This window comes from Chanodichthys erythropterus, chromosome 2 (genome assembly GCF_024489055.1).
Source record: "Chanodichthys erythropterus isolate Z2021 chromosome 2, ASM2448905v1, whole genome shotgun sequence".
NCBI classification, from domain to species: domain Eukaryota; kingdom Metazoa; phylum Chordata; class Actinopteri; order Cypriniformes; family Xenocyprididae; genus Chanodichthys; species Chanodichthys erythropterus.
Window position 1 is genome coordinate 34654648 of NC_090222.1, and position 27917 is coordinate 34682564.

The 27917-nt window shown below is 35.8% G+C and overlaps 1 protein-coding gene across 1 annotated transcript; it reads right to left on the minus strand.

Annotated features, from left to right (window-relative positions):
• Positions 1 to 27876, minus strand: ntrk1 (neurotrophic tyrosine kinase, receptor, type 1). Its single transcript, XM_067396890.1, has 17 exons — positions 27698 to 27876; positions 23609 to 23683; positions 23011 to 23082; positions 19998 to 20066; positions 19657 to 19808; positions 19249 to 19391; positions 18095 to 18233; positions 14142 to 14474; positions 14036 to 14053; positions 12351 to 12406; positions 12163 to 12265; positions 8668 to 8832; positions 8441 to 8571; positions 7610 to 7782; positions 3899 to 4139; positions 3452 to 3610; positions 1 to 186 (listed from the first exon to the last, which is right to left on the minus strand). Exons 1-17 carry the CDS (start codon positions 27874 to 27876, stop codon positions 1 to 3), a joined length of 2394 nt encoding a protein of 797 aa, XP_067252991.1.
• Between the last annotated feature and the right edge of the window lie 41 nt (positions 27877 to 27917).

Genomic DNA, 27917 nt, shown 5'->3' on the forward strand with positions numbered 1-27917 from the left:
CTACTCCAGGATGTCCAGATAGACAGGCGGGTTCTTGACGAGGGCCACGAGGCGGTTGTAGATGTCCTTGATGACGAGCCTCTGCTGCGGTTCTCTCTGCCAGCAGCCCTGCATGAGGAGATGCACTTCCTTCGGGCAGGTACGTGGCCTTTCAAGCTCTCGTCCCTGCGTGATGCACTCAATGGCCTGGAAAGAGGGGAAATATTTCATATTTACAGTGAGATAGTGGTTGTAGTGGTACTTTAAATAATAAAAAAAATAAAATAATGACTTATGAATAAAGATGTTTAATATATTTAATTTTAACCACTGTAGACATTGACTTTAATTACATCATATTTTATATATATATATATATATATATATATATATATATATATATATATATATATATATATATATATATATATATATATATATATATATATAATATTAGTGCAAAAAATAATCATTCATGAATTCGTGATTTTGATGTTGCTTATATATTTGGATATAATGAGAGAGAATGTTCTGTGCAAAATCAATTATACTGTATATATAATTATACATTTTGGAATTTTTTCAAAGGGGTCAAAGCAGACACTGAAAAGTAATTATTAATAATTAATCATTTTATACATACAGTATAACTAAAATGTTACAATTATAATTTGATTATTATTTTAATGTATTTTATGACCCCTTTAAAAGCATGTGTGTGTCCTTTTAAAGGGGTCATAGCATATGTTTAAATATAATTATGAAAAATGTTAATATTTTTAAATTATTTATTATTTAGTTTTTGTTTTTTTATTTCCTGAGGACACCTATAGAAGGTCAGTTGTTGTTGTTTTGTTTTTTTTATTATTGTTTAAAACTATTTTCTACCATCTCTCTGACCTTTTGAATTAAACTTTCCTTTTTTGCAGCTTTGCCTTTAAGATTCGTACAGAAACATTCTCTTCATATATAGAATATAGAGATTGTTGACATGTAAATGTGGGCAGTCATGTAATTATGTACAGTATTCAGATGTTCAGAACGAGCCGTTTTTGTACACTGTAAAAAGTATTACGTTATATATACTCCACAAAATTTTGGCAACAGAATACAAGCAATATTATTAAATTCAACAAATAGAATTGAGTTTGAATTAATCAAATGAATTCCTTAAATGTCAAGCATTTAAAATAAGTAAAATTTAAGTGAAATTTAAACAAAAATATCTGAATAACAGACAGATGTCAACTCTTTATTATTATTTTTTTTTTTTGCCAACTTTGAAGACACCTGATGATAACAAGCAGAACCACTGAAGGAATGAGAAACACAAGTATTAACAAAGATTTAGATGTTTATTTTATTGAAAATGTTTGGTTGCCATTATGGTGATCAGTGTTTAATTTAGTTGGCCAGTTTGACTCTTTGCTTTTTATGTCAGTTTGTGGTTTTTGTAATGGTGTTTGCTAATTCTACACATTTTAAATGGTCGACTTTTTCAGGAATTCATTTCGTTCATTCTAACTCAATTCATATATGTTGAATTTAATTAATAATATTGCTTGTAATCTGTTGCCACAATTTTATTGAGTAGATAGAGTGTATTACTTTTTACAGTGTGTCAATAAACACTCTTTTATTTAGTGTGGAGGATTTTTGCATTCTGAAAATTACAGTATGTTTTTGTAGTACATTATATACACATATTTTATTATACTCTTTTTTTCACATATACTATTTTCTACAGGCAGCAGCTGCTGGTAAAAAATCACTTTGTTCTCTCCATGGCTATTCCTAGTGGCTATTTAAAACGCCAGTGACTTCAAGCCCTTCAAGCATTGCCTCTTAATCAAATAAGGTGAAGAGACTGTCAGCACCACAGAACATCATTCTGAAATGGGCTTTCAATCACTGCAATAAATTAACAAAAATTCACATTGACCCCTCTGAAAGTCTGGCACCCTCTTTCCTCGCAGATGGAGTCACGAACGATCCGTCTCTGTCCTGTACAATTAGGCTCCTGATAATTAGCTGTGTCCATCATGGCTCGGGAAGGATTAGGTTAACAAGGTTAAACAACGTCGGCCCAAGGCGAAGATGAGGTTTAATCGGATTAAAATCGAGTTGGCGGGAAAGTGATCTACCTCTCTGTTGAAAGAAGAGAGGCCTCTCCAGCATAATAGTGCAGTTGTGGTCACACCAGGGTCCACTTTTTGGTGCCTAATCTGAAAGGTCTGGATCACTCTGGAACCGAAAAATCTATTGATCTGCTCGTTCATAAGTGCTTAAGAGCACAGTCTGATCCAGTCCAAAATGGATGTTCACATCACGATGAAGGTTGGGAATAGCTCTGTCTGTTTGCTTTAGCTCACTGACCAGCACTGATGCCTTTAGACAGTCTAAATCACTGCTGTCATTGCTGGTAAACATTACAGGAGTCATTTACTGCCAAATGAAAATTCATTTACTTGCCTTTTTTTTTTCTTCAGTGAAACATTTAAGGAGATATTTTGCAGAATGTTAAAGTTGAAAAAAGTCTTATGTATTCTATATAAAAGAGCATTACTATAAATAAATATGCTGTTTTCCATTACATTTGGTGGTTCCATGCTGACTAGCTTTTTATATGACAAAAATGTATATAGAAATACAGATATGTATACAGTTTTGTTTATACTACTGTTCAAAAGATTTTTAAATGTTTTTGAAAGAAGTCTCTTGTGCTGCTCACAAAGGCTGCATTATTTCAAAAACACAATAAAAACAGTAATATTGTGAAATATTATTACAGTTCAAAATAGCTGTTTTCTATTGTAATATATTTTAAAATGTAATTTATTTCTGTGATGCAAAGCTGAATTTTCAGCATCATTACTCCAAGCTTCAGTGTCACATGATCCTTCAGAAATCATTATAATTTGAAGAAATATTTCTTGTTATTATTATTATCAATGTCAAAAACGGTAATTGCTGCTTAATATTTTGTGGAAACAGTGATACATTTTTTTCAGGGTTCTTGATGAATGTAAATTTCAACAGCCTTTATTTGAAATAGAAATCTTTTGTAACCATATAAATGTCACTTTTGGTAATTTTAATGCATCCTTGTTGCATGAAACTCAAAAAAAAAAAAAAAAATCTTTTGAATGGTTGTGTAACTTTGATTGAAAAATTAAATATGCAAAAATAGTATTGTTTACTATTTTTGTCCCTAAAAATGCTTCAAGAATCATTAATGAGATCAGTTGGAACCACAATTGTTACATTTCTGATTTCCATCCATATACAGGAACGACTTGAGGGTAAATGATGACAGAATTGTAAATTTTAGGTAAACTTTACCTTTAAAATCGGTATGTTTTGTGGTTGTTGTTTTATTAAACACTTAACAATGAGTCTGGCATTTAAAAAGGAACAATTGCACAGCCATGAATGGTTGACACTAACTTTGAGCATTAAATGTGGACTGTACCTCACTGTTGGATAGCTGATACCATGGTTGTTTGCCGTAGGTGAAGATTTCCCAAAGGACCACTCCAAAGCTCCAAATATCACTCTCTGTGGTGAACTTCCTGTACATTATGCTTTCTGGCGGCATCCAGCGAATGGGCAGCATCGTCCTCCCACCGACCTGATGACGTGAATGAGAACAAATTACAACCAAACATCTATCCTGTGGGTAAATATACAAAAACCTATAAAGGAAAGAAAGGTAAAATCACAATCTCTTTAGTGTCTCAAATGATTCTCCCAGAATTTACTGAAATGGAGAAGTCTCCAGTTTCTCAAATTGTACTCAAATTTGCACAGACAACCAAAGTTATTAGAGATCTCAATATGAACACAAATATTTCCCATCAAAGACCAATGATCTGTCACTTTTGTCAGTTTTTGGAGTAACTGAAATGACGTGTTTTACCCTGTAGTAATCAGTGCTGTAAATGTCTCTTGACATCCCGAAATCCCCGATCTTCACCACCAACCCTTCTCCAACCAAACAGTTCCTGGTGGCCAGATCTCTGTGGACAAAATGAAGGGAAGCGAGGTACACCATGCCCGAGGCAATCTGAGCTGCGATCTGGAGCATCTGAGGAAGGGTCAGCTGACCCATCGGAGGAACCTTCATCTCATCCAATATACGAGCATCTGGACCGTGAGCCCTGTACAAACACAACACACTTAATTTAACAGATGCTTAAAAAACATTTACCTGAGAAAAGAGATTTTGGATGTGTTCAGAATGGCATGCTAGCATACTACTTGAACTGTTTTTGCAGTATGTGCATTTAATGTGAATTTTCTGTATGCATAGATTACCCTACTAAATTGTTCTAGATGTTTAGTATGCATTCATAGCATACTACACTCGCCAGAAGAGTGTTTGCGCAGTGATGCCATAGAAGAACCATTTTTGGTTCCACAAAGAACCTTTCAGTGAGTAGTTCTTAGTGTGAAGAACACTTTAACAATCTAAGGAACCTTTTTCCACAATAAAGAACCTTTTGTGGAATGGAAAGGTTTTATGGATGTTAAAGGTTCTTCATGGAATCAAATGCCAGTAACGAACCTTTATAAGAGTGTGTGGAATACTGTATCCCACAATGCAATGCTCTCTACTTGATTCTCCACAGAGTTCTGCAGGTATTACATATTTTTGCAGAGCAGGCAAGTTAGCGTGACCCTGGTTCCTCAACAAAAAGGCTGAAGGATTTATTTATTATTATTTTTTTTTTCATTGGCTTTTGGATTATTGCAAAAAATAAGCTCTGTGACCAACAAAAGTTTGTTTTTCATCAAGATAATTTTCACAAATTTTACGAATTTAGAAGCTTAAATACAATTGGCCAAGGGCGTAGATTTGGTTTCAACATTGGGGGGGTTGAACGTATGTTGCCTGTTTGTTTTTTTGTTTTTTTTTTAATATTAAAAAATAATAATCTGTTTTATGTGTAGTGTTATTGGATAATCTATCTATCTATCTATCTATCTATCTATCTATCTATCTATCTATCTATCTATCTATCTATCTATCTATCTATCTATCTATCTATCTATCTATCAGAACTTTATGAAATGTATGTATAATCATTCATCAAATTCTAACATAACGGTGATTCTAAAAAGAAAGAAATTATGTTAAATATTGAAACCGCCAGTAGGTGGCAGCGATTCGCTTTTTTATTGAGTGAGTGAGTCACTTAAATCGTTCATTCAGCCAATTCGTTCAAAAGTCGAGCAAACAAAACAGACGGCTGTTTTGGTAACTGGTTACAGTTACACTGATAGTTATGGCTACATTGTAATGGATTAGCTAGCTAAAATATGAGTGTATTACACAACATTCTCATACCTCCTTCTCAGTACATGCTTTATTCTTTTTAACGGACCAGTGGTTTAATATAGCTTTCTGGGCAGCGGTTCTCTTCATTTTTGGTGCTACCCGCGCTGTCTCATTCAAACAGTACAGCTCAACTCGCGTTGTTTTGGTGAAAGAGCGAGGCGCGTTGGTTGGGCGTTACCAATCGGTTCAATGGAGGGGGAGAATATTTTTGTCTAATTTATTATGACAAACTCATATTTGAATACAAACAAAATTATTGTTACAAAATAAATGAATTCTACATATTTTTCATTTGATCTGCTGTGATTTTCATGTTGAAATATTGGGGGGGTTGTAACTGAAGCATTTGAATATTGGGGGGGTGACCTCCCCCCCATCCCCCCACAAACTACGCCCCTGCAATTGGCTGAAATAAAAAGCTAAAGTTTGGCTATAAATGAACTACACAGTTGCACAACTTCAATATCACAATAAGCTTCCAATAACTCTTTCAATCTTTATTTAAAATCTACATGTTGGGAATTTTTAAGTTAGAATAGTTTGCAAGAGTGTGATGATAAACACAATAAGGCTGTGAAAGCAGACTAGTGAGTAGATGAGTTTACATGTTTAGTGTGATGACTTTTAATGTCCCTTACAACCTCTATAGTCCCATTTAGCAGTATTATTCATGTATTTTATGTCATTAAATAAAATGTGAAAACATCTTGAACTCGTTAACCACAGACCTTATTTCAGCCATTTAACCAAAAATCCATTCAAAAAACTGAAAAAATTCAGGATGATGGACCTGGAAGTTCAAGAATGCTAACTTATTTTCCAGGTTTTAGGACTTCAGCACATTATTTCAACCATAATAAATGAACTGGAAGTGACACCAACCATTATCTTGGCACATTATTTGATCAAACTGCTTAAAGCGAAGACATTTTGCACAAAATTGAATGAAAAGTGCAAAATTTGTGTGCGACATAACAGGATGCCACTCACTAGCAAAGTGACAACAATGCAGCATGCTACTTTTCATCGTTATACACTGCATGCTGTTTTTAAAAAAAAAATAGTAGGCAGTATGCAACAAGCAGTATGCTAGTATTTCATTCTGAACACAAGCATCCTACAAAAATTGAGGTCCTTTATTTTCATCATTGGTTCTGGTTCCATGAAGAACCTTTGACATGCACGGAACCTTTCCATTGCACCAAAGGTTTTTTTATAGTGGAAAAAGGTTATTAAAGAAAAGAAACAAGAAATAAAGGTTCTTTAAAGAACTGTTCACTGAAAGGTTCTTTGGGGAACCCAAAATGATTCTTTTTTGGCATCACAGTGAAAACCCCCTTTTGGAACCTTTATTTATAATGGTATAGTGGTTAAAATTTGTTGGTAACGCCAAGTTTGCATGAATTATACTGTTATGATTTTGAGCAACCTCCAGATTGTAGTAAGTCACACTGGATGAAAAACATCTGCTAGATGACAGCACAAGCACCATTGCTCACCATTGCCTTGCGTGTCAAGCCTCAATGAGCAAACCACTGTCTCCATTCATCCTAATATACGCATGTATACGCTTGCCTCCTTTTCTGTTCTGAGGTTTAGTATGAGATCCCTATTAGTTTAACAGGCAGGTGGCAGGATGGGGCAGCTGCAACCGAGACTGGAGCCACATCCATACACGTGAAAATGCGATTTCCATCTCCCCCTCAAACATTCACTTGTCCCCACTCCCAATCTGGCCCCAGCAACCACCTGGCAAACAGACTGGATCTTTACGCACCGAGACTCAGCTGTGCCGGACATATGGTCAGTCAGTCCCCCATCAGCCACCTCATACTTCAGTGAACTTTACTTCTTAATTAAGACTGAAGCATCACAAAGCTGGATCTGCATTTGGGTTTCTACTCAGTTTTGGCATTGGGTTACAGAAGATACAGATGGAATTATGGTAAATGAAAGGTCTTGATGCAACTTTTCATGTAAAATGAGTCCAATAGAAAATGCAGAAAGTTGACTAGCAGGCTAGATTATTAACTATTAACACTTTAGAGGGCATTTGAAGCTTTCTTGGGTCGAATTCAGCCTGCAACATATTTCTCCTAAGTAATTTCTTATATGCTTTTTGCTATATCTGTCCAACGAAACACATTTTTAAGGTTGTCATAAGACAGCAAATATGGATAGAAGCTCTTTCTCTAAAGGCTCTTTCAGCTTGTCAGTTTCCGACTGCTACACCACATTGTTGGCACTGTAGTTAATTCTCTGTGAGTGGCTGGTGGTTATTAGACTGACCTTAGAAAGCGGTTGAGGTCTCCGTGTCGCATGTACTCAAACACCATGGCCAGAGGTTCTCCGTCTGTACACACGCCGTAGAACCGCACTATGTGTTCATGCTGCAGCACCGTGAGCAGCTCGGCCTCGCGCTGGAAGTCCTGCCGGGTGGACTCGTTGGCGACTTTTAAGGTCTACACATGAAGACATTCAGATGTTCAAATACAGTGAACATAAGGTGCCCCCAAAAAAGTATTTAGATACTTTCAAATTAAAATTAAGACAGGTAATGCATTCAGGGAAATAAACCTTTTTTTAGATGAAAATTGCATTTGTAATTTAAATCCGTTTTTATATTACTTCCAGACAAATTTTATTTTCAATTTATTTAATTATTTTTTGGAATTACATTTTTCTTTTCATTTTTTAAGTTTAAGTTTTACATCATTTTTTTTTTATATTTTGTTTCAGTTAACAAAAATGTTTTATAATAGTTTAGGTTATCAATAACAACTTTGCTTTGCAAACGTAATCATTTTCTGTGGTTGAACTGAATGTTGTTTAGCTTATCTAGCTAGTTATCTAGCTTGATTATGAGATTTTTGCAGAATTGTGAAAACTTGTGATAGTCTTGGACGAATCAGGAAGAACTGGTTGAAAATTACTAACCATTTAGTAATGTTTTGATTTGCTTGCCATTGTTCTTGTTCAAATGTGTGTACATGCACTAGCTGTATAATTTCCAGCTTTTTTTTTTTTTTCAAATTTCATATATATATATATATATATATATATATGCAAACATTAATTTTTTTTTTAAGGAACATAAAAATACATACAACAAAATATAACCTTAATAGCAACCAGCATCTTGTCAGTATCCGGACAAAGGTTGGCACATTCTGCCAGGTAAACCTTGCCAAAAGCTCCTTCACCCAGTTCCCACTTTAAAACAATGTCTTTTCTTTTAATGTGTTGAACACCTGAAAAAAAACAAAGAATTAATCCCTTTGATTTGGCACAAATTGAATCAGCATGCTGAAAACTTGTGTGCTATTATGGGTTAGTGAGACACTCACACATGTCTTTTTCTTTGATGATGCCACAGAAATACTGCGGGTTCTCTACAAAACTGGACAGGCCAGAATCCAGTGTGCCATCATCTGAAGATAGAGGACTTGCCCCGAAGTTCATGAAGCGGAGAGACACGGCCAGGTCATCCTCAGTGCCTAGAACAGACGAACCTGTAGACACACAGACAGGAAGTGGTTCCCAAGCAGCTCTGGTCAGCATATTTCTTCACATCTATAACCTGAGCCCTGATAAGTTAATCAACTTATTGGCAATTACAGAGTCAACATCTGAAGTGCTCTAGACAAATTCCTATGCAGTTTGACAACATCTCTCTTTTTTTTTTCTTGTATAATCCTAGCCAGTTACATTTCAGATTTACCCGAGTGTTTACAGATGAACAGTTATGTTTGTCACTTACAGGGCTTGACATTATTCAGCAGTGGCGTTTAAGACATTTGTCACTCCTCCTAGCCACTTTGGTGGGTTTAATTTTATTTATAATATATACATTTTTCAATTGTAGTCTTTAAAGAAGGCATCTGAAATAATAAACTAAGTGCAATGTAGTTTTGACAAAAATATAGATTTTTCGATACATAACAACACTGAAATATCTGAAACGCTTCCAATAATCATTTTCCGCAGAATAGATACACGATACCAGTTGCTCTTTCTCTCTCTCTCTCTCTCTCTCTCTCTCTCTCTCATCTTTACAGCGAGATGACACACAAACCCGCCTCCCCTCACTCACTCATTTCATTTGCTCCTGATAAATATTGTCAGTGTAACATTGTCCTAAATTTCACTGTGGGATTGTGAGTATTGCACATTTTACTCATTACCCAAAGTGTGCACACACACAAAGCCACCTCTAAAATCGATTTATTTTTCACTGCGTATTGAGTGAAATACACACAAAATGATGTCAAAATGCCAAGTATTCAGTCAGTTATCTTTTAAGTGAATGTAAATTGTTGAGAAAGAAAAAGCGTTTGTAAGAGTATAATGGATTTGTGCGTCAGGTCTTAAAGTGACAGAAGCCTTATATACCTGCTGCCAAATTATGAGATGATATCAAAAATATCTATATGGCAGTTTTTTCCCAATGGTATCAATGTCAAAATTGTGGCCAGTGAAAAACCAGAGTGACAAGTGACTTTGGAAAACCACTAAACACGGTTGCTGGTGAGCAAAAAATGTAATGTCAAGTCCTGGTCACTTAGATGATCAAAAAACTATAATTTTTAAATTGCTTGTTTGTGCCATAATGTAACGTAAACTAAATATTTTCCAAATATTATTTTACACATATGTATATAAGAATATTGGATTTCATACATGAAAATATTGCACAATAATGATCTTATTTGGTGGTCCATGGCATCTATATGATTGAAAACCCATGATTTAGAAAACTTTTTTCGACAAGCTGCAGGATTTGAGGTATCATGTAGCACAAATGGTTACACAGTGCAATTTAATCTTCGAAGTTTGGGTTTATTCCAATCTGTAACCCTAATTGTGAAAAGTAGTACTGCTGATACTTGCCTTGGCAAACACCACTAACAGTATGTTGTGTTGGATATATGTAGAAATGTTTAAAATTGACAAATTAGTGCATGCACAAAACTGTATCTATACAACAGATATCTAGCAGAATGTTTACTTGATCCAAAGCAAATCACCTCACTTTTAGGGAGCAGAATTAAACACAAAGGCCTCTCGTTCAAATCACAAAACCCACTCAAGCTATAACCGCAGAGACCCCAGACTGGGCAGAGAAGAGGAACGCAGGGAATAGAGGGCGAGAGGGGAGGGAGGCAATCAGGTCCACTTAGGCACTTTGTGAGCGGAGCGAGTGGACCTGAAAAGCCTGGCTCCATCACTCTTCTTTAATGGCTCGCTCGCGGCTGGGGCTCCCGATGCTATTTACTTTGCATGCTGTAATTAAGACCTGGCAGCACTTTGCCGAGCTGTTAGGCTGACACTGTACAAAGTTACAGCTCAGAAGAGACTGTATTTCGCTTGCTTTTTGTGCGTTACTTAAAAGCAACACAATGCCTCCTGTGGAACTCATTCAGATTCCAAAATAATAATGGAGAAAGTCATTTTGGCATGGGCTGTGATTGTGCTGTCTCTGGCTTTCTTGTTTAGCACTGACATTCTTCTGCTGTTGCGTGAGTCACACCTGGTTTGTTTCTGCGATGTTTGAAAGACCTCAAAACATCTTCATTTGAGACGTAAACTGATTTAGCTTTCTGATTAAGTGAAAATGAATGAGTTCTAAGCTGTATTTTGGGAGAAATATTGAGGTGTCTGTGTAAAAAGGCACTCTAAATGAAAAATGGAGCACAGATGAAATGATGACATGAGACACATGTTACAAATGGTGGACTGGCCACCATATTTAGATCACATGACCTTGACTATCAGCAAGTAATACATAAAAAAAGTAATAATTTTAGATTACACTTTATTTGATTGTCCACATTAGACATTCTACTAAATAAAAGTAACTTTGCAACTACATTTCAACTAACTCTTGTTAGAGTATTAGTAGACACTTAGGCTTGGATTAATAGAATAAATTGTCACTTATAGTCAGAAAATGTGTGTTGGGGAGCATCAAAATAAAGTGTTAGCGGATATTAAGCAGACAATCTATAATATCTATTGAGAGTTAGTTGATATGTAGTTGCAAAGTTACTTATAGAATGTCTAAAGTGGACTATCGGAATAATGTTAATCATTATACTTCTGTAATCTGATGTATTTTTGAGCAAAATAGGATGTTTTATGAGAAAAAATGAAGGGTGGGGCTTGATTACATGCCATTACATGCCAAATTGGATAGTTGGTAGGAAGATTTTGAAAAGTAAAAGGGATTTGTAACATCAGTTGAAGAGGAAAATTGAATCAGAGCAGTACGGAGCAAAATTATGGAGTAACATGCACAATATGCATTAAGAAAGTAAATGCGGTCTGTTTTGATTTCAGTCAGACTTTTCACAAAGACTGTATATATACTAAGATTGCTATGAATGGGAGAGACTACAATGCACAATATGGAGGAGTAACACTGCAGCTGCTGTTAGAAGCTCTGGTTCCCATTTATGAGATGGATTTTACTACTGATTTGAAATATGTTAATTGAATCTAAGTTTGGCAAGAATTTCCCCTTTCAAGTTGGTCTTACATGCCCAAAGTAGCTATAGGCGTTGCAAATATGGAAAGGGATTTTGCTAATACACAAAAAATCAACATGAAATGTTAATTGCAACTAATTGTCAAGCAAAACAGGATATTTAATGAGAATGCAGGGTGAGGCTCAGTTGTATCCGCTGAGAATTAATTTCATTGTGAAAAGGAAAGTTGTTTCAGAGCAATACAAAAGCAAGGTTCAGGAAGCAAAATGTTTGTTAATATGGAAAAACATGCTCAATTAAACCAAGAATGTGCATTAAGTAAAAATGGGCTGATTTGACTTCATGTTGACTTACGGTGGATGCCGAACTTGGAGTGCTGTCCACATTTATTGATGACAACAACCATGATGAGCAGAAACGTGCACGCAAACACAGCAAGACCCACCGCTACCGACACCTATGACGAAATTAGAGCGTTAACAGTTATACAAGAATGTAAAAAATAACAAGATGTTGTGCATCATATGTGACTCATCTCATACCCCAAACACTCTGCTCTCCAGTTTCTCCGTCTCTGTTGATTGGTTGGTGGGAGCTGCTAATGTTAAAACATTTAATGAAATGTTACTTTATTAACACTGCAAAAAATTATTTTCTTAATATTTCTTCTTGTTTTCCAGTACAAATATCGAAACATTTTTAAACAAGATACATTTTATTAAGTATTAAAGGGTTAGTTCACCCAAAAATGACATTTCTGTCATTAATTACTCAACGTCATGTTGTTCCACATCCATAAGACCTTTGTTCATCTTCAGAACACAAATTAAGATATTTTTGATGAAATCCAAGAGTTCTATCTCCCGTAGAAAGCAATGAAATTACCACATTCAAGGTCCAGAGAAGTACATCGTTTAAAATAGTCAACCAGACTACAGTGGTTCAACCATAATGTTATGAAGCAACGAGAATACTTTTTGTGCGCAAAAACAAAACAAAAATAATGACTTTATTCAACAATTTTTCCTCTTCCCCTGAAGTCTGTTACGCAGTTAGTGCAGTGAAAGAATTTTAGAGCTTCCGTGTTTACGTCTGAACGCCGGCTCATTATTGAATGTGGTAATTGTGTTGGGAGTTAAAAATCCTCTTGGATTTCATCAAAAATATCTTAATTTGTGTTCTGAAGATGAACAAAGGTCATACGGATGTGGAACGACATGAGGGTGAGTAATGACAGAAATGTCATTTTTTGGGTGAACTAACCCTTTAAAGCATATATATTATGCCTTTATACAACATCTTGATTTTGTTTTCAGGATCTACTACAATAGGTTTTCATGCTTGAATGTTCAAAAACACAGAATTTTTCATATATTTGACATTGTTGCAGCACCTCTCTTCCCAGTCTGTCAGTAACACTCTGTTTAGTTCCTGTCACTATGAAGCCCCTCCTTCCGGAAAGTTCAGTGTGCTCTGATTGGTTGGCTGAACCAGTGTGTTGTGATTGGTCAACTGCTTTGAGTGTTTTGGAAAAATCACACCCCTTACCATAAGAGCGAGTTTCAACACACTACTAACTTAACTCAACCAGGCCCAACCCCTTTATTTTGTGTATGCATTGGATGGAAATTATTTAAATGACTATCATTGTGACGTGTTCGTTCCTGGAAGAAAACTCAAGACTACAGTGGAGGCATTTCAGGGAGTTCAGAAACAGTGGGCACTGATATAGAGAAAGTAGAAAATTTGAAGCAGCATTATAGGTCCTCTTTAAATGTATCATTTAAGATATTAAATATTAAATTTATCAAAATTAAGAAAGAAGAAATATCTTGTTTTCCCTTTGAATTAAGTTTAATTTTCGAATTTTACTTGTTTTAAGTAAAAAGTCACTTCATTTTGATACGTTTTATGAAAAATGTATCAAAATTAAGTGACTTTTTACATAAAAGAAGACTTAATATCTTATTTATTTTGCTTCTCAAGTAAATGTATCTTGGTTTAGGAATGTTTAGGTATTTATACTGGAAGACGACTAAAACACAAAGGATGTATATATATCCTGTATAGTATAATATATATATATATCCTGTATAGTATTATATATATATATATATATATATATATTTTTTTTTTTTTTTTTTTTTTTTAACTGAATATTTTAATAGTCAAAGCAATTGTGAGTTAAAAGCCATTCGGACATTTGACTTAAAGGAATTTGACTTACTTGGGTTGTCAGGGAGGACTGGCATGTGGAGAGAGATGATGACAATAAATCACTCAATGCACAACAAAGCTGATGCAATACATGTTGTGTGATGATGTGCACTCACCATGAATGATGCCCTCTGGGTCAAGGGAACCAAAAGGATTATCCATGAACGTCCCGTTTACCGTAGCCTGGGCCCTACCCAGTTTATTCTCCACGATGAGTGTGTAGTTGCCATTGTTCAGATGGGTGGGCTTGTTGAGGAACAGACAGCCGTGTTGAGCGGAGCCATCGGCCGCGTCTCTGATCAGTTCGGTGTAGGCGTAGCGGGTTTCGATGAGAGGTGCGTTGTTGTACAGCCATTTGATGGTGGCGGGAGGATTGCTGTTCACACCAAATGGGACACACCAGTGATGTTGTTGTTCTGGCTCCTTTAGATACATGATCCGCACTGGAACTAAACACAGTAGGGGATTGTGTTCACACGTGTACAGTGAGATATAATCACAGTCCATTAGGGATGCACAATATTGGCCGATATTGGATATATAATTGTTTTGAGATTTAGATTACTTTATCATAATATGATATGTAAAAGGAATAGTGATAGATTATGGCACAAGTGCATTTTCCCTTTAAGAATGCATGTCAGAGTTGTGTGTGCAATAGGATAGTGATCTGTGTTCATTTGAGGATAAAATGATTTTTAAAAAGTACAACCTTTATTTGACCTCCTAATCAGCCTCCTAGAGGTCTGTATGTGTTCATTTAGCATTTTTGTCACACTGACAGCATAAAATGAGTTCAAGGTATAGTTCACCCAAAAATGAAAATTATCCCAATGATTTATTTACCCTCAGTCCATCCAGGTGTATATGACTATCTTCTTTCAGACAAAAACAATCCGAGATATATTTAAAAATATTCTGGGTTTTTGTAAGAAAAATATTTAAGCTTTAAGCTACTTATTTTACTTTATAAAGTTTTAAATATGGATATTTTTCTAAAAAAAATCAAAAAAAAAAATCACTTCATTTCAGAAGGCCTTTATTAACCCTCTGGATTATATTTATGATGGATGGATGCATTTTTGGGGAGGCTTCAAAACATGACCCCCCATTCACTACCATTATAATGCTTGAAAGAGCCAGATATATTTAAATATATCTCTGATTGTGTTCGTCTGAAAGAAGATAGTCATATACACCTAGGATGGCTTAAGGGTGAGTAATGGGATAATTTGCATTTTTGGGTGAACTATCCTATTAAATACCCTTTTTTTTTTTTTAAAGTACAACAAACTTTACACATCTGGCTATCTAATCTTTATTTATACTCTATTATTATGAGCACTTATTCTATTCTTATTCAAAAAGCATATATTTTTTAAAGCAGATTTCAATAGAATGTACTAATAATATTATTAAATAATAATAAATAATTATAATAAATAAAATATCAAATAAATATTAAATAATTAAATGATTATTGAATAATTTTAATTATCTTCATTTATTAAATGAGAATATCCTTTATACTGTACATTATAACTATACATTATTTGTGTGTGTGTGTGTGTGTGTGTGTGTGTGTGTGTGTGTGTGTGTGTGTGTGTGTGTGTGTGTGTGTGTGTGTGTCCATTTTAGTGTGTCTGTCACACTGTATCAGGCAGCAGATTACTGTCTGTATTCCTATTGGTAGTCATTGCATTGCATCATTGCTCATTTGCATAAAGTTGAATTCGATTACTGCCGGAAATCATTGTTGTAAAGAAGCTCACACAATGTTCCTGAATGATAATGCTTTTCTATATCTAGTACCTGTTCTTCAGAATAGCTCAAATGACTGGCGCATCCGTCGTAATTTTTTCCATGAATCAGTGTGCTCCAACTTTACAGTAAACCTGTTGACCTGTTATAAATAATAAATCTCTGTCTGTTTAGGGGACCTAACCACAAGAGGCACTTGAGAGCCTGGTGAAGGTGGGATACAGGAAATGGTTCTTTTAGCCGGGAGAACATGCTGATGCGCACAGCCCGGTCGCTGCTTCATAACCATTTCAGTGCTCTTAACCCGTGACCCTGCCTCCAGAAAGTGCTTCGCACGGAGAATCACAGTCATTTGTGTCATGGCCTAGAGTTCACGCTTGAAAAACCATCCTCGTTACACCGACCCGATGTTAACGGTTGAGCAAGTTCGAGAGCCATCTGTGAACTCCACTAATTGTGGTAATCAAAAGGAATTAAATAATTGAATCCATTAATTGGGTTGCGGTTAAGGTAGATGGCCGAAGGTGAATTTCATCATCTGGAGCTACAGTACACTAAGGCCATAACTAACGCTAGGGAATTATGTTATCGATTAGCATCTGGGTTTAATAAAAGATGTTTCAGGTCAGATTTATGCCGTGGCAGCACCTGCACGCTGTGCAGGATTTCGTGAGCTCACTGAAATAACCGGCCTGCTAATTTAGGAGCTAATTAAGCAGTGGCCGCCGACGAGCCGTTGTCCACTGGTCACGTGATTCTGATAGACTGGCAGCTAGCACACTTGCTATCTGCCAATCGGTCCTCACAATTATATTTCCGGACTATGGGGGAGAGAAATCCATTAGTAGAGAACAAACAAGATCTGAAGACGGTTATCATCCCATTTTCCTGACAGTCATTATCGCTCCCTTGATGGCTATACATTTGTCTGAAGTCAAGCACTGTTTTTCTTCTTTCTGAAGAGGAGGTGATAAACAGTGATAATTGCTGTGGTGTGGAGAGCGGTCATATGGGAGGATTTTCGATGGAAAAATTCGGCCGTTGCAATTCTGTTGCTTCTTTCAAGAGCAGGGTTATTATCGTTTACTAAAATATTAAAAACACTTACATTTGAAATTGAAATAAAGGTAAAATAAAATAAACTATAAATATTAGATGAAAAGCATAAACTAAATGAAAGTTCAACTGACTAAAATAAAATTTAAGCACTAAAATTAATAAAAATGTAATTTTATAAAAAAATTAAGCACTAAAACAGAAATAAAAACGAAATCTAAACCATAACTTAAACTGTAAAAAAAAAAACTAACTGAAATAAAATAAAATATAAAAAACTTGTTTTATTTAACTTATTATTTTATTTCAGCTATTTGCCAAAGCAACATTTCTCATTTTCTTTTAGTTTAACTTGATGTACTAAAAAATTCAAAGCCCTGCACAACATGCAGGAAAATATATGTATATTGTGGCCACAAATTAACAAATTCTTCCCACAACTAAGTAATACGTCAGCACGTTTTACTAATTCATTCCCTCATTTTAAGTAAATTGTGTGCATTATATAATAATTAATTCCCTTGTTTTATTTAAATCAAAATGAAGGAAGGAATTAGTATAATGTGGCCACAATTTAGTTGCCTGGCAAGTACAGAATGATATATCTTCTACAAGATATATCGCGACTCGAGTCAACTCCAAACCGTACTGTGCAATCAGATTCGTTTATTTCAGTGACGCAAACAGCGTCACTCTAGTGCGGCGAAAGTCCGTTCAATATCAACAAAGATTCCGCACGGGAGACCCGAGAGTTTGTTCTATTCAGCCGTGAATTCAGTTTTAAATGGCCAAAAACACGTTATTTACTTTTCGCTGTTGACTCTCTTGTCGCTTTGCTAACGTCACATCTGCCCTTCTCTGATTGGTTTACTCCGCTTCCTGTTTGCTCGGATTTGCTCCACCCTAGAAATCGAATTGATTCAATGGCCGACCAGACTCATCCGCTGGTACAGTGGTGAGGCTGGATTTTCCAGGCAAACAATTTAGTAAAACAAGGGAACAAATTATTATATTGTGCACACAATATACTTAAAACAAGTTTTTATAATATATATATTTTTGTCATATTTTTTTCTCATATGCAGAAATAATGTCCCATAGGAATCTCATTTGCAGTCACAATCAGATTTGAAAATGTGCTGATAGACATTTATGCTTAGCACCTTGGTCTTTGTCAAAAAATGGCAGCATATGAGGTGAAAAAATTTCAAAATCAAATTTGAAATCAAAGGGAAAAAATGTCAGTACTTACATTCGATATCCAGCTGCACTGTGGCTTCATCCATTCCAGCACGATTCTCCGCCTCACAAGTGAGATTGTGCAGGTTGTCTCCAGAAGACACGTTCCTCATGTGGAGAACCAGCTCCAGAGTTGATCCCCAGATTCCTTGCTGCGGACAACGATGAATGTAGACAAGATTCAATGGATTGTCCTGCAACAATGTCTGATCAACCAACCAGATTATAGTGTGCTGGGGTAAGGGACTTCGAGAACAGTCCTTTCAACCAATTTTATTGTACATGTTTTAATTTTGTCCAAAGTGACTAAGGGTGTGTTCACACTTGAAGCATGCTTCTTTTGGTCCAGAGCAAAAAAAATAAATAAATAAATAAATAATACATTTAGTACTGGTTCACTTAGCGTTCACACTGTAATTTTTAAGACCGAACCTAAAGATACAAAACAAAAACAAACATATTTTGCAATGGAACTTAACGAATATCCAAAACAATGCTGTGTTCTAGGCTAAATGCGCTCGTTGTACGTGTATGTATGTATTTTGACCAGTTGAGAACTTGTGAAATATTTATAAAATGTGTAAAGGAGTAAAAACAGTGGCAGAAATCCCACCATCACACACACAAATGAAGATCTGCTGCAAGGAGATGGCATTGCTGATGTTAATGGGCAATGTACAGTAGCTCCTATGATGAGAAAAAATGGGCATGCTTCAGAATTCTGTCCTTTTTAGGGTCGCATCTTGTGACATCACATCCTGTTTTTGGTTCGTTTAGATATCTTTGGTCCATGTTGCCTTCATTTTTCAGTCGAACCACACCAGAATTCGTTTGGAAGCAGACCAAGACTCACCTTTTCAGCGGTCCGTTTGTTTGGTGATGGCAGCATTCGCACTTATTCAAATGAACCGCACTAACAGAGCAATCAGACCATAATTCATTTAAATTGAACCAAACCTGCCTGTGTGAACACACCCTTACAAATGAGGAATACTACAAGGAAAGTGGTTAATCATAGGGTTAGGGTTATGATTGCATGTTTTTTTTTATGTTCCAGTGCCAACAAATGATGTTGATCCAGGCTCATGTACTACTCTGGTAAATCACTTTGGTCACTTTTCATTGATGCTTCATTGACAGCTTCAGTATGAAAGCAGTGTCATGTACCTGCAGAGTCCAGCTGGACTGTAGGTGCTCAGTTCTCCAGCGGATAGTCGGTGTTGGTACTCCACTCACCAGACAGGTAAATGTCAGGTTTCCACCTTCTTGAGTGGTCAGTGTCGGTGGGTCGATTTTGACTTCAGGTACACCTGCAGAGCAGAAAAAAAAAAACATTATAAGGACCCCAAACGTTTGAACAGTAGTGTATGGTAACCATTATGACAATTTTGTTTCAATATCTTAAAAGTGATATATTTTATTCATAAGCACTGATTTATTTCAAAAAGGTTTCCCAAACACTGCAGTTGGTTGGACAAATGAATAGTTCCGCCCCACAGTCACAGCATTTACACTTTTTGGTAAAATTACACATTTGATCTTAAAATATGTTCCATTCCAGATAGGTGCACTTACTGCAGTTATCCATTTCAAATGAATCCAGCTGAACGCTGCTGCCATTGTAAATACAGTTTTGTTGAGAATCAATATCACTTTGTCTTTTTCTATGCCATTGCTGAAGCCAGTAAATGTCACATGAGCAGGTGAGTTGATTGTCCCTCAAAATTCTGTGCGAAAGAGAAAGAGATTTCGTATGCTTACTTCATGCTTTCAGCAAAATAATACACACGTAGGACCTCAAATCTATCACTTTCAGACAGGTAAATTGTTTACTTTTTCAGTCTCAAATCACCAGCAGAGTAGAATAAATCTGTAAATCTCAGCACAGCAGTACATGAGTGGAGTGTGTTACTCACAGACTCAACAGAGGCACCGAATGGAACACCCTCCAACTGATGTGCACCAGTAAATTAGAGGCCAGATTTCTGTAAAAGAAAATATGTGAATTATTATATACAAAGGAAAGAGGCTATAGGCTCTGTTGTACAATAGTTAAATAGGCTCCTTAATAAATTGGTCTCATTCTCTTTCAAAAAAAGGTGTGTAGACAGCTCAGATATAGAGAGTTTAACCTGTTTTGAGGAATTGTATCACATAACTAGATTTTTCTGAAATGAAAGCTAATTCAAAATGTTAATAAATACTATAATAGCATATAAATATTACAAAAATAACACAGACGTTGTTCTGATATCTAGATAGAGCTCCAGTAAACATTTTTGGCATTGTACTGATTTCCAGGAGAAAATCTTTCGCTCAATCACTTAGAAAAGTAATAGGGCTTACAGGGCCGGTTCACGCAGAACGCATTTTTCCATTCCATTGCACTACTTTTCCATTGTTTCTCTATGTGAACAGGTGCTAGAAGGACATGTATAAAACATGCAATCATAACCCTAACCCTATGATTAATCACTTTCCTTGTAGTATTCCTCATTTGTTAGGGTAAACACGCTCTAGACAGATGTTTTTATCTCTTGTGCTCGTCTCGCAACTTTTGCAGAGTCTCGCGCATGACACGGCATTTTAAAAATATGGCGCTCAAGTTAAAAAAGCTCAGCTTTTTAAAAAAAATGTGTCTCTAGACCCTTGCACCATTTTTCCATTCCACTGACCTGCATCTTGCATTTTTAACAGTATAAAGCCATTCTGCATAATTGGCCCCTAATAAGCTTAAAGGGATAGTTGACCCAAAAATGAAAACAAAGACAGTAGCAAGTGGCACTAACAAGATTCAAAGCAACAAAATATTTCATAGTAGCACTGCATTTCTAAATAAAACCGGCACACATCTCTCTGTATTGGCTGATAACTGGACTCAAGCTTAATTAGCTGAGTGAATTTCTTCTCTTTCTCACAGATAAACTAGAACAGGTTTGACTCAGTGTGAGAGAGTGAATTTTGAAGGCCTGTGTGTTGACCGCAGACATAGTTTGATGGATTTTTTTTTTTGCGTCTTTTTGTGTACAGAAAGCTTCTCAATTCAAGGTTTCTGATTCAGACATATTTGTCGTCTTGTTTAATTGAATTTGCGAGACCTCTGGAGGAGACGGAAGCTGAAATCTAAAGCTAAATAAAGAGAGATGACAGCCGATGGGGACAATAACGGCTTGGCAGATATAGATTCTCTGTGGCAGGGCTAATGGGGGCCAGCAAGGGTTCAAATATTTGTTTTCCCTACTCCCAAAAGTTCATGTCAGATGGGTCGGCCATCGGGGCCTATCTATTACAGCTCGATTCTACCATAGGGAGAGAACGTCTGAGAATAGCAGCTGCCGTTTCATACTGGCGTCGAAGGGAGGGGGGGGGTGCGTGGATTTAAAGAACCGATGCGAAGGATGGGTCCTGGGGTATAATAGATAGTCTCTTTTATACTTTTGATTTTTCATACTGTACATCCCCACCGCCACACTAAGCTTACAGACACATCTGGTCCTTCTCACATGCAGCCCTCTGTGAAATATTGATTGCGTGATAATGGACCCTTAGTGGAGTGTATTTATTATGCATCAGTTGTCAATAATACGCCAAAGTGGGCGAGTAAAAGGTGACTGCTGGATATGCTCTCATGTTTCCTCAGAACCCCCCCATTCCCCCCTCTTGTGTGACCGCTTTCCCCCACATCAACAACAGTGGGCATGTCACACACACTGGGAGATAACGATTACAAGATAGTGGAGATAAGGGTCAACAACCTTGCAGCTAATATCATTAGTGTTTTGTTGATGCTGTGATTAGAAATCTTCCCTTCAGGAGGGAATAGATATAGGTTGGCTCTTTTAGCCCTAAAATGCATGATTAAAAATAGTTATGCTTCTATTTTTAGGTATTGAGTTAGTATATATCGGTTTTCTTCTATTAAGACTTCTTGCTGTAGAGGTTATATAAGGTTTCTTGGTATAAGTGAAGTTTGATTTGTTGTATACATGATTTGGATGAGATGAAGGGCTTATAAACCATTATTGTCCCCCCACTTTTTGTAAAATTATTATTATATTTTGAGATTTTTAAAGGAATAATTCCCCCAAAATTAAAATTGTCATTATTTACTCACCCTCATGTCATTTCCTGTTTTTAAACTATATTCTTTTCCATCTAGTGATAATTCATGGTGATTAAAAATAAAGCCCAATAAATAATTTCCATGTGGACACTATATTCAAAATGTTTTAAAGGGATAGTTCATCCCAAAATGAAAATTCTGTCATCATTCACTCACCCTCAAGTTGTTCCAAACCTGTTTGTTTTTCTTTATTCTGCTGAACACAGAAGATATTTTGAAGAATGTTGGTAACCAAAAAGTTGATGGTAGCCATTGAATTCATAGTCTATGGAAGTCAATGGCTACCTTCAGCTATCCCTTTAAGTCTCCTAAAATTCCATAGAAAAGAAACAGCATACAGGTTTTGCATAAATAATGACAGAATTTTCTGTAAGACCTAGCAAAGGTCTCTGCATTGCAAATAGCAAATCAGGTAGAACAACTAGATGTCATTTCATGCAATTAATATTCATGAGCCAAGCTGATTTTGTAATGTCTCCTGCATCCCACCAAACATAATTTTCAAATTGTTCTTAAGCCCTTGGATGACATAATGATCATGAACAGCAAATCTCTGCAAATTTCCTTTTTAATTACGGAAATAAATGCAATAAAGTGATTTCTGGAAGTGAAATGTGAAAATGTTTTCCTCAATAGTCATTTAGTTGCTAACTAACTTTAAATGTGCCTAGGGTTTTTACCGCCTGAGACCAATAAAGCAGCTTCACTCATCAGAAGGGAAGAGGATTTGAAGTGATTGACAGGTACAAGCCCTGAGACCCAAGTGTATTGTGGGAAGGCCAGTCGTATATGTAAAGAACACTCACACATACTGCAGCTTGAAATTATGCTGGAAGGCATTTTCAGAGATGTACACCAACCCACAATCTGTGACCGTCCTGAAAAATGTATACAGAAGTCAGACAGATAATTGACTCTGAATATGAGAAATTTGTTTATAATTGTATACCGTTCAAAACTTTGGGGTTAGTACAAATTTATTTATTAATTTATTGGAAATTTTTACAAAATATATTATTACAAAACCAAATGCAAAAACTGCATTCAACATTGATAATGATAAAAAAATGTTTCTTGAGCAGAAAATCATGATTTCTGAAGGATCATGTGATTCTGAAGACAGGAGTAATGATGCTGGAAACTCAGCTTTGCATCAAAGGAATAAATTACATTTTAAAATATATTTAAGTAGAAAACAGTTATTTTAAATTGTAATAATATTCTACAACATTACAACATTCTACAACATTACACGTTTTACTGTATTTTTGATCAAATAAATGCAGCCTTGGTGAGCACAAGAAACTTCTTTGAAAAACAATTATATATAAAAAATATACATATTTTATATTAATATATATCTTTATTCAGTCTGGTATATCTTTTGTAGAATGAAATACTTACAGATTCTTCAGTTCTCTGTAGTTGGCGAGGTCTATGTCTGTGATGTTTTCCAGGTTTGCTTGATTCTCTATGTAGCTAAAGAGTTGAAATGAAAGAACAGATTGAAATTCAACTAAAATAATGCTATGATAATCATGCTTAATGTCATTAATTCAAATCTGATGCTATACTGTATGTTTACTGAATGTAGCCACTCAATCTTCATTATAATGACATTTGTTCTTGAGAATTGTAATTGTAAATGTAAATGTATTGTAAAAATATTTAAATAAATTTATGTAAACCTGAGTACATTTAGCAAGAAGAAGCTTGTTCTATCTCCACTCTAAGACTCCTGAACTTGAAGTGTGTGGTTCCAGGTATCTGTGAGTTATATGAAATAGCGCACTGCCCTTGCAGCCCTTAATGAGGCATGAACACAATAGTGAAATATTTTGAAATCGATTACTTTTTTCATTTCCACACAAGCAGTTTTACTGAACATGAACAGCACTTGTACTTCCAGGAATGAGAACTCAGATTCTTTTTGAGAAAAATTTTCAAAGTGGCTCAGTGAATCAAACTATAAAGAGCCAGTCTATACACAATACTAAACACTTATGGATCATCATTACAGTGATTATTATATTTCTAGCATGTTATATGTTTGGCAATGGTTCTTTTAACCCTAATTGATGGAGTGTGTAGCTTTTCATTTCTTAAACAACCATGTCAGAAGACATATTATGGCCATATTCCAGGATGTCAATGAATGTCAAGATTCATCAGGGTTAAAATTGTGAAGGAATGGTTCAGAGAGCCTGAAGAATCATTTTCACACATGAATTGGCACTATTGAGTCCTGATCTTAACCTCAGTGTTTGGGATGTGCTGGAGGAGACTTTACAGAATGCTCACCTCTTGCATAGATCTTGACCAAAAACTGATGCACCTCTTGATGGAAATAAATGTTGTGATGTTTTTCCATCAAGAAGTGCATCTGTGTTTGGTCAAGATCTTGTATTGACAATGCAAGAGGTGAGCACTCTGTAAAGTCTCCTCCAGCACATCCCAAAGACTTTCAATGAAATTAAATTAGATGCCAGTTCAGAAAAGTGATTCTTCATGCTACCTCTCAAACATTTTTTTTTATTTTTATTTTTTTTTTCACAATTTGAGCCTGATGAATCTTGAAATTGTCATCCTGGAATATGGCCATGATATGACTTTCTTCATGTTTGTTTAAGAAATGAAAAGCTACACACTCCATCTTTTAGGGGTTAAAAGAAGCATTGCCAAACATAAAACACACTAGAAACATAATAATCACTGTAATAATGATCCATTCATAGACTTTTAGGTATTTGCGAATTAAAATCCAAACAGTGACCACCTTTTTTTGGCCGAGCAGTGTATGTTTAAGAATACATTATATGTGTTCCATAATTCAATACAACAAAGCTGCATAGTTAAAACAGAAAGTACCATGATCTTGCCATGTTTTTAGTCTCTAATCATTTAGAAAACTTCATCCTGTGGGTCAGTGTCGGCTGGCAGCAGCACTCGACATTGGCAAATCCAAATAAACCACAGAACTAATATCAGAAATATTTTTATAAACCATCTGGACAAACTCATATGATGTTTAAGTACATATAATCAATTCAATTCAATATGATGTTTTCCCTGATATTTCTGATAATTGCTGTAGAGCTTTTTTCACTGTCAATACATAATCAAGCATAATTCACTGTAGCATGCTGAAATATGACCCTGAAATATGGCTTTTTTAAATTACAGCTTTAACGAGGTGGGATATAATATAGCCAGTGTGTTTTATTGTGTATTAATTGCAAAGAAATGATTGATCGCAAAATATTGACCAGTAGTAAGGCATTGAATATACACACATGCTGTCTGCCTTATATCCTCTCTTACTCGTACATAATCTTTTCAAATATAGATGCTGATAACTAAAGACATTTCTACCGACTTCACTGGAATCTTTTGATCTGTGACTCTGTGCAGTTGTGTTCGAGAAGCACAAACAGATATTTATTAGCATCTGATTGACCCAGAGAGCCGTAATGCAATTACAGAGCAGGTGGGACGACATCTCAAACTGCTTTGGCTTATTGAATCGAGTCGAGTGGGCAATATTTCATCTATTGTTTTCAGCGGGGCATTCGCATGCAATTCGCAGAATGGAATTTACAGCATGATGAATGATGTATTTCTGCCGCTGGTATGAAGTTAATGGTCTCTTGTTTTCCTCCCTGGTAGAAGTGCTGTTCCTGTGTACTGTGCCCGTCTCACTAATATAGCGAAATGCTGCGTTTTTACTGGCACAGAGTGTTCTGTGTAAACACATGGTGAAAGAGCATTCTCATTTATTGATTGAATCTTGTAGTGAATGTAGAGACTCTACTGTACTGGAGTTCAGAGAATCACACGTGAGCAGGTGTACTGAGACAAACAACATTGGCATCTGTGCCGAACTTTACCATAAAAATACAGTGATGACGTCAGACATTGTGTGACTGCATATACTTTACATTTATATATATATAAGAAAAGAAATATAAATCTCTAATCATTGTACACTGTAAAAAGTGATTTATCACTTCTTTTTTTTTTCTATTGTCAAATCAACTTAGATAATTAATATGGTTCAGATAACATAATATTTTAAGTTTCTATTTATTAAACCGGTCTCCTTTATTGTATTAACTCAAGTTGTTAATTACAATGAACTCAAAATTTTAAGGCAACCAAGTTAAACCAACAATAATTTTTACAGTTTAGGTAAAGTATTTGTCTCATATGACATTTTTCTTTTCTACATGGGAAACAGGAATTATCAAAATGTATCAAAAGCTGCTCTTTTCCATATAATGAAATTTCATTCAATTTAAATTTAAGCTGTATTTATTAGATTGGGATTTGAACACATTTTCTTTACACTCTACATTTCTATGTAGAACCAAGTTTTTAAAAATGTATTTTTTCCCTTTGGTCATGTCTCATCTCTTACAGGGCACCAAGTCAACCAGATCCTGAAAACATGACCTCAAATAACATGGACACCTTTTGAACACAGCATCCAGCATCTATGAGATGCCCAGAGATGTGACCCAAACAAACACTATCAAGGTAACACACATTTAAAATAATGCAAACAAACACAACTCCAAACACCGAGTTCTTAGAACACTCCAATCCACATAATTAATAAGAAAATAAGATGCAGCATAACTTTAAAAAAATATATATATGTAGAGATGAGGTGGATATTGCTATTGACTGCAGAATTTGAGGTGAATTACTCTTTAATTTATAAGTATTTTTAATGATACTGTAGTGTAAAAGTATGCTGACCTTTTAAATATAATAAATCTTGCATTTCTTTCCATTTAAAATTGCATTGTTTACACTGAAGGGAGGAGAATGAGAGAATGCATGAAACAGAGTGAAATAAAGATTGTAAGAGGTGCGGTGATACTATAAGCATAAGTGCATAAGTGCCATAATCATATAAACACTATTCTGAATGAAGTGCAACATTCTCCACGGCTTGGTATCACTATTAACACCTTCACCTCTGGGAACCATCTGGCTGACTGTACACACATGAACATTAAGATGTTTTCTCACCATTTCCGAGAATAGATTATGTACCTGACACTCTTAAAAGCACTTAAAGAGAAGCTCAGCAGCACAAAGTACCAGGCCACTTTCCTCCAGTCCTTGATTAGTTCTCAAGGATTCCCTAGTTTTGGGAAAGTTCTGCTTTCAGTGCATTAGCTCCTGATTCCATAAATTAAATGAAATGTGCTCAAAAGCAATAAATGCAGGTCTGATTATAATTAGATTGGCCTGCCAGGAAAAACCTCTTGGCTAAACCAGGGAACGCATGCACAAACTATACATCCAAATGCCCAGATTTCTCCATGAAAATTAATGAAGGCCAATCACTTTGATTGAACTCGCAACCCATTCCATCTCCTTGCAAGATCGAGAACTTCCATGGAAGTCTCCGCAACTTTTATCAAGCAGCTCACTCTTTCCGTTCAACATAAAGCTCATCAAACAGTTTCAAACTCAACTTACATTTCGGTGATGTTTTCGCCCTCCTGTGGCGCCAATGCCGGGATGCTGGTGATCCCGTCCAGCTCTAGGCATTGCATCATGGCAAAGGAACAGCGGCAGGCGATTGGGCATCCGCTCAGGGCTGGTGCGACCAGGACAAGAAGCAATACCACAACCGGGGCCACCCTACACTCAGCCATGATGGGGTTTGAGTGAGTTTGTTCTCCTGGAGGAAACTCCA

What these genes read in the sequence shown, in the direction of transcription:
- ntrk1 (XM_067396890.1), bottom strand. Translation starts at nt 27,876, where the DNA reads ATGGCTGAGTGTAGGGTGGCCCCGGTTGTGGTATTGCTTCTTGTCCTG. An exon ending in CATCAAAGAAAAAGACATGT is followed by an intron (nt 8,572 to 8,667) that starts GTGAGTGTCTCA and finishes GTTTTTTTTCAG; the next exon opens with GTGTTCAACACATTAAAAGA. An exon ending in GACCTCAACCGCTTTCTAAG is followed by an intron (nt 4,140 to 7,609) that starts GTCAGTCTAATA and finishes GTGTTTGTACAG; the next exon opens with GGCTCACGGTCCAGATGCTC.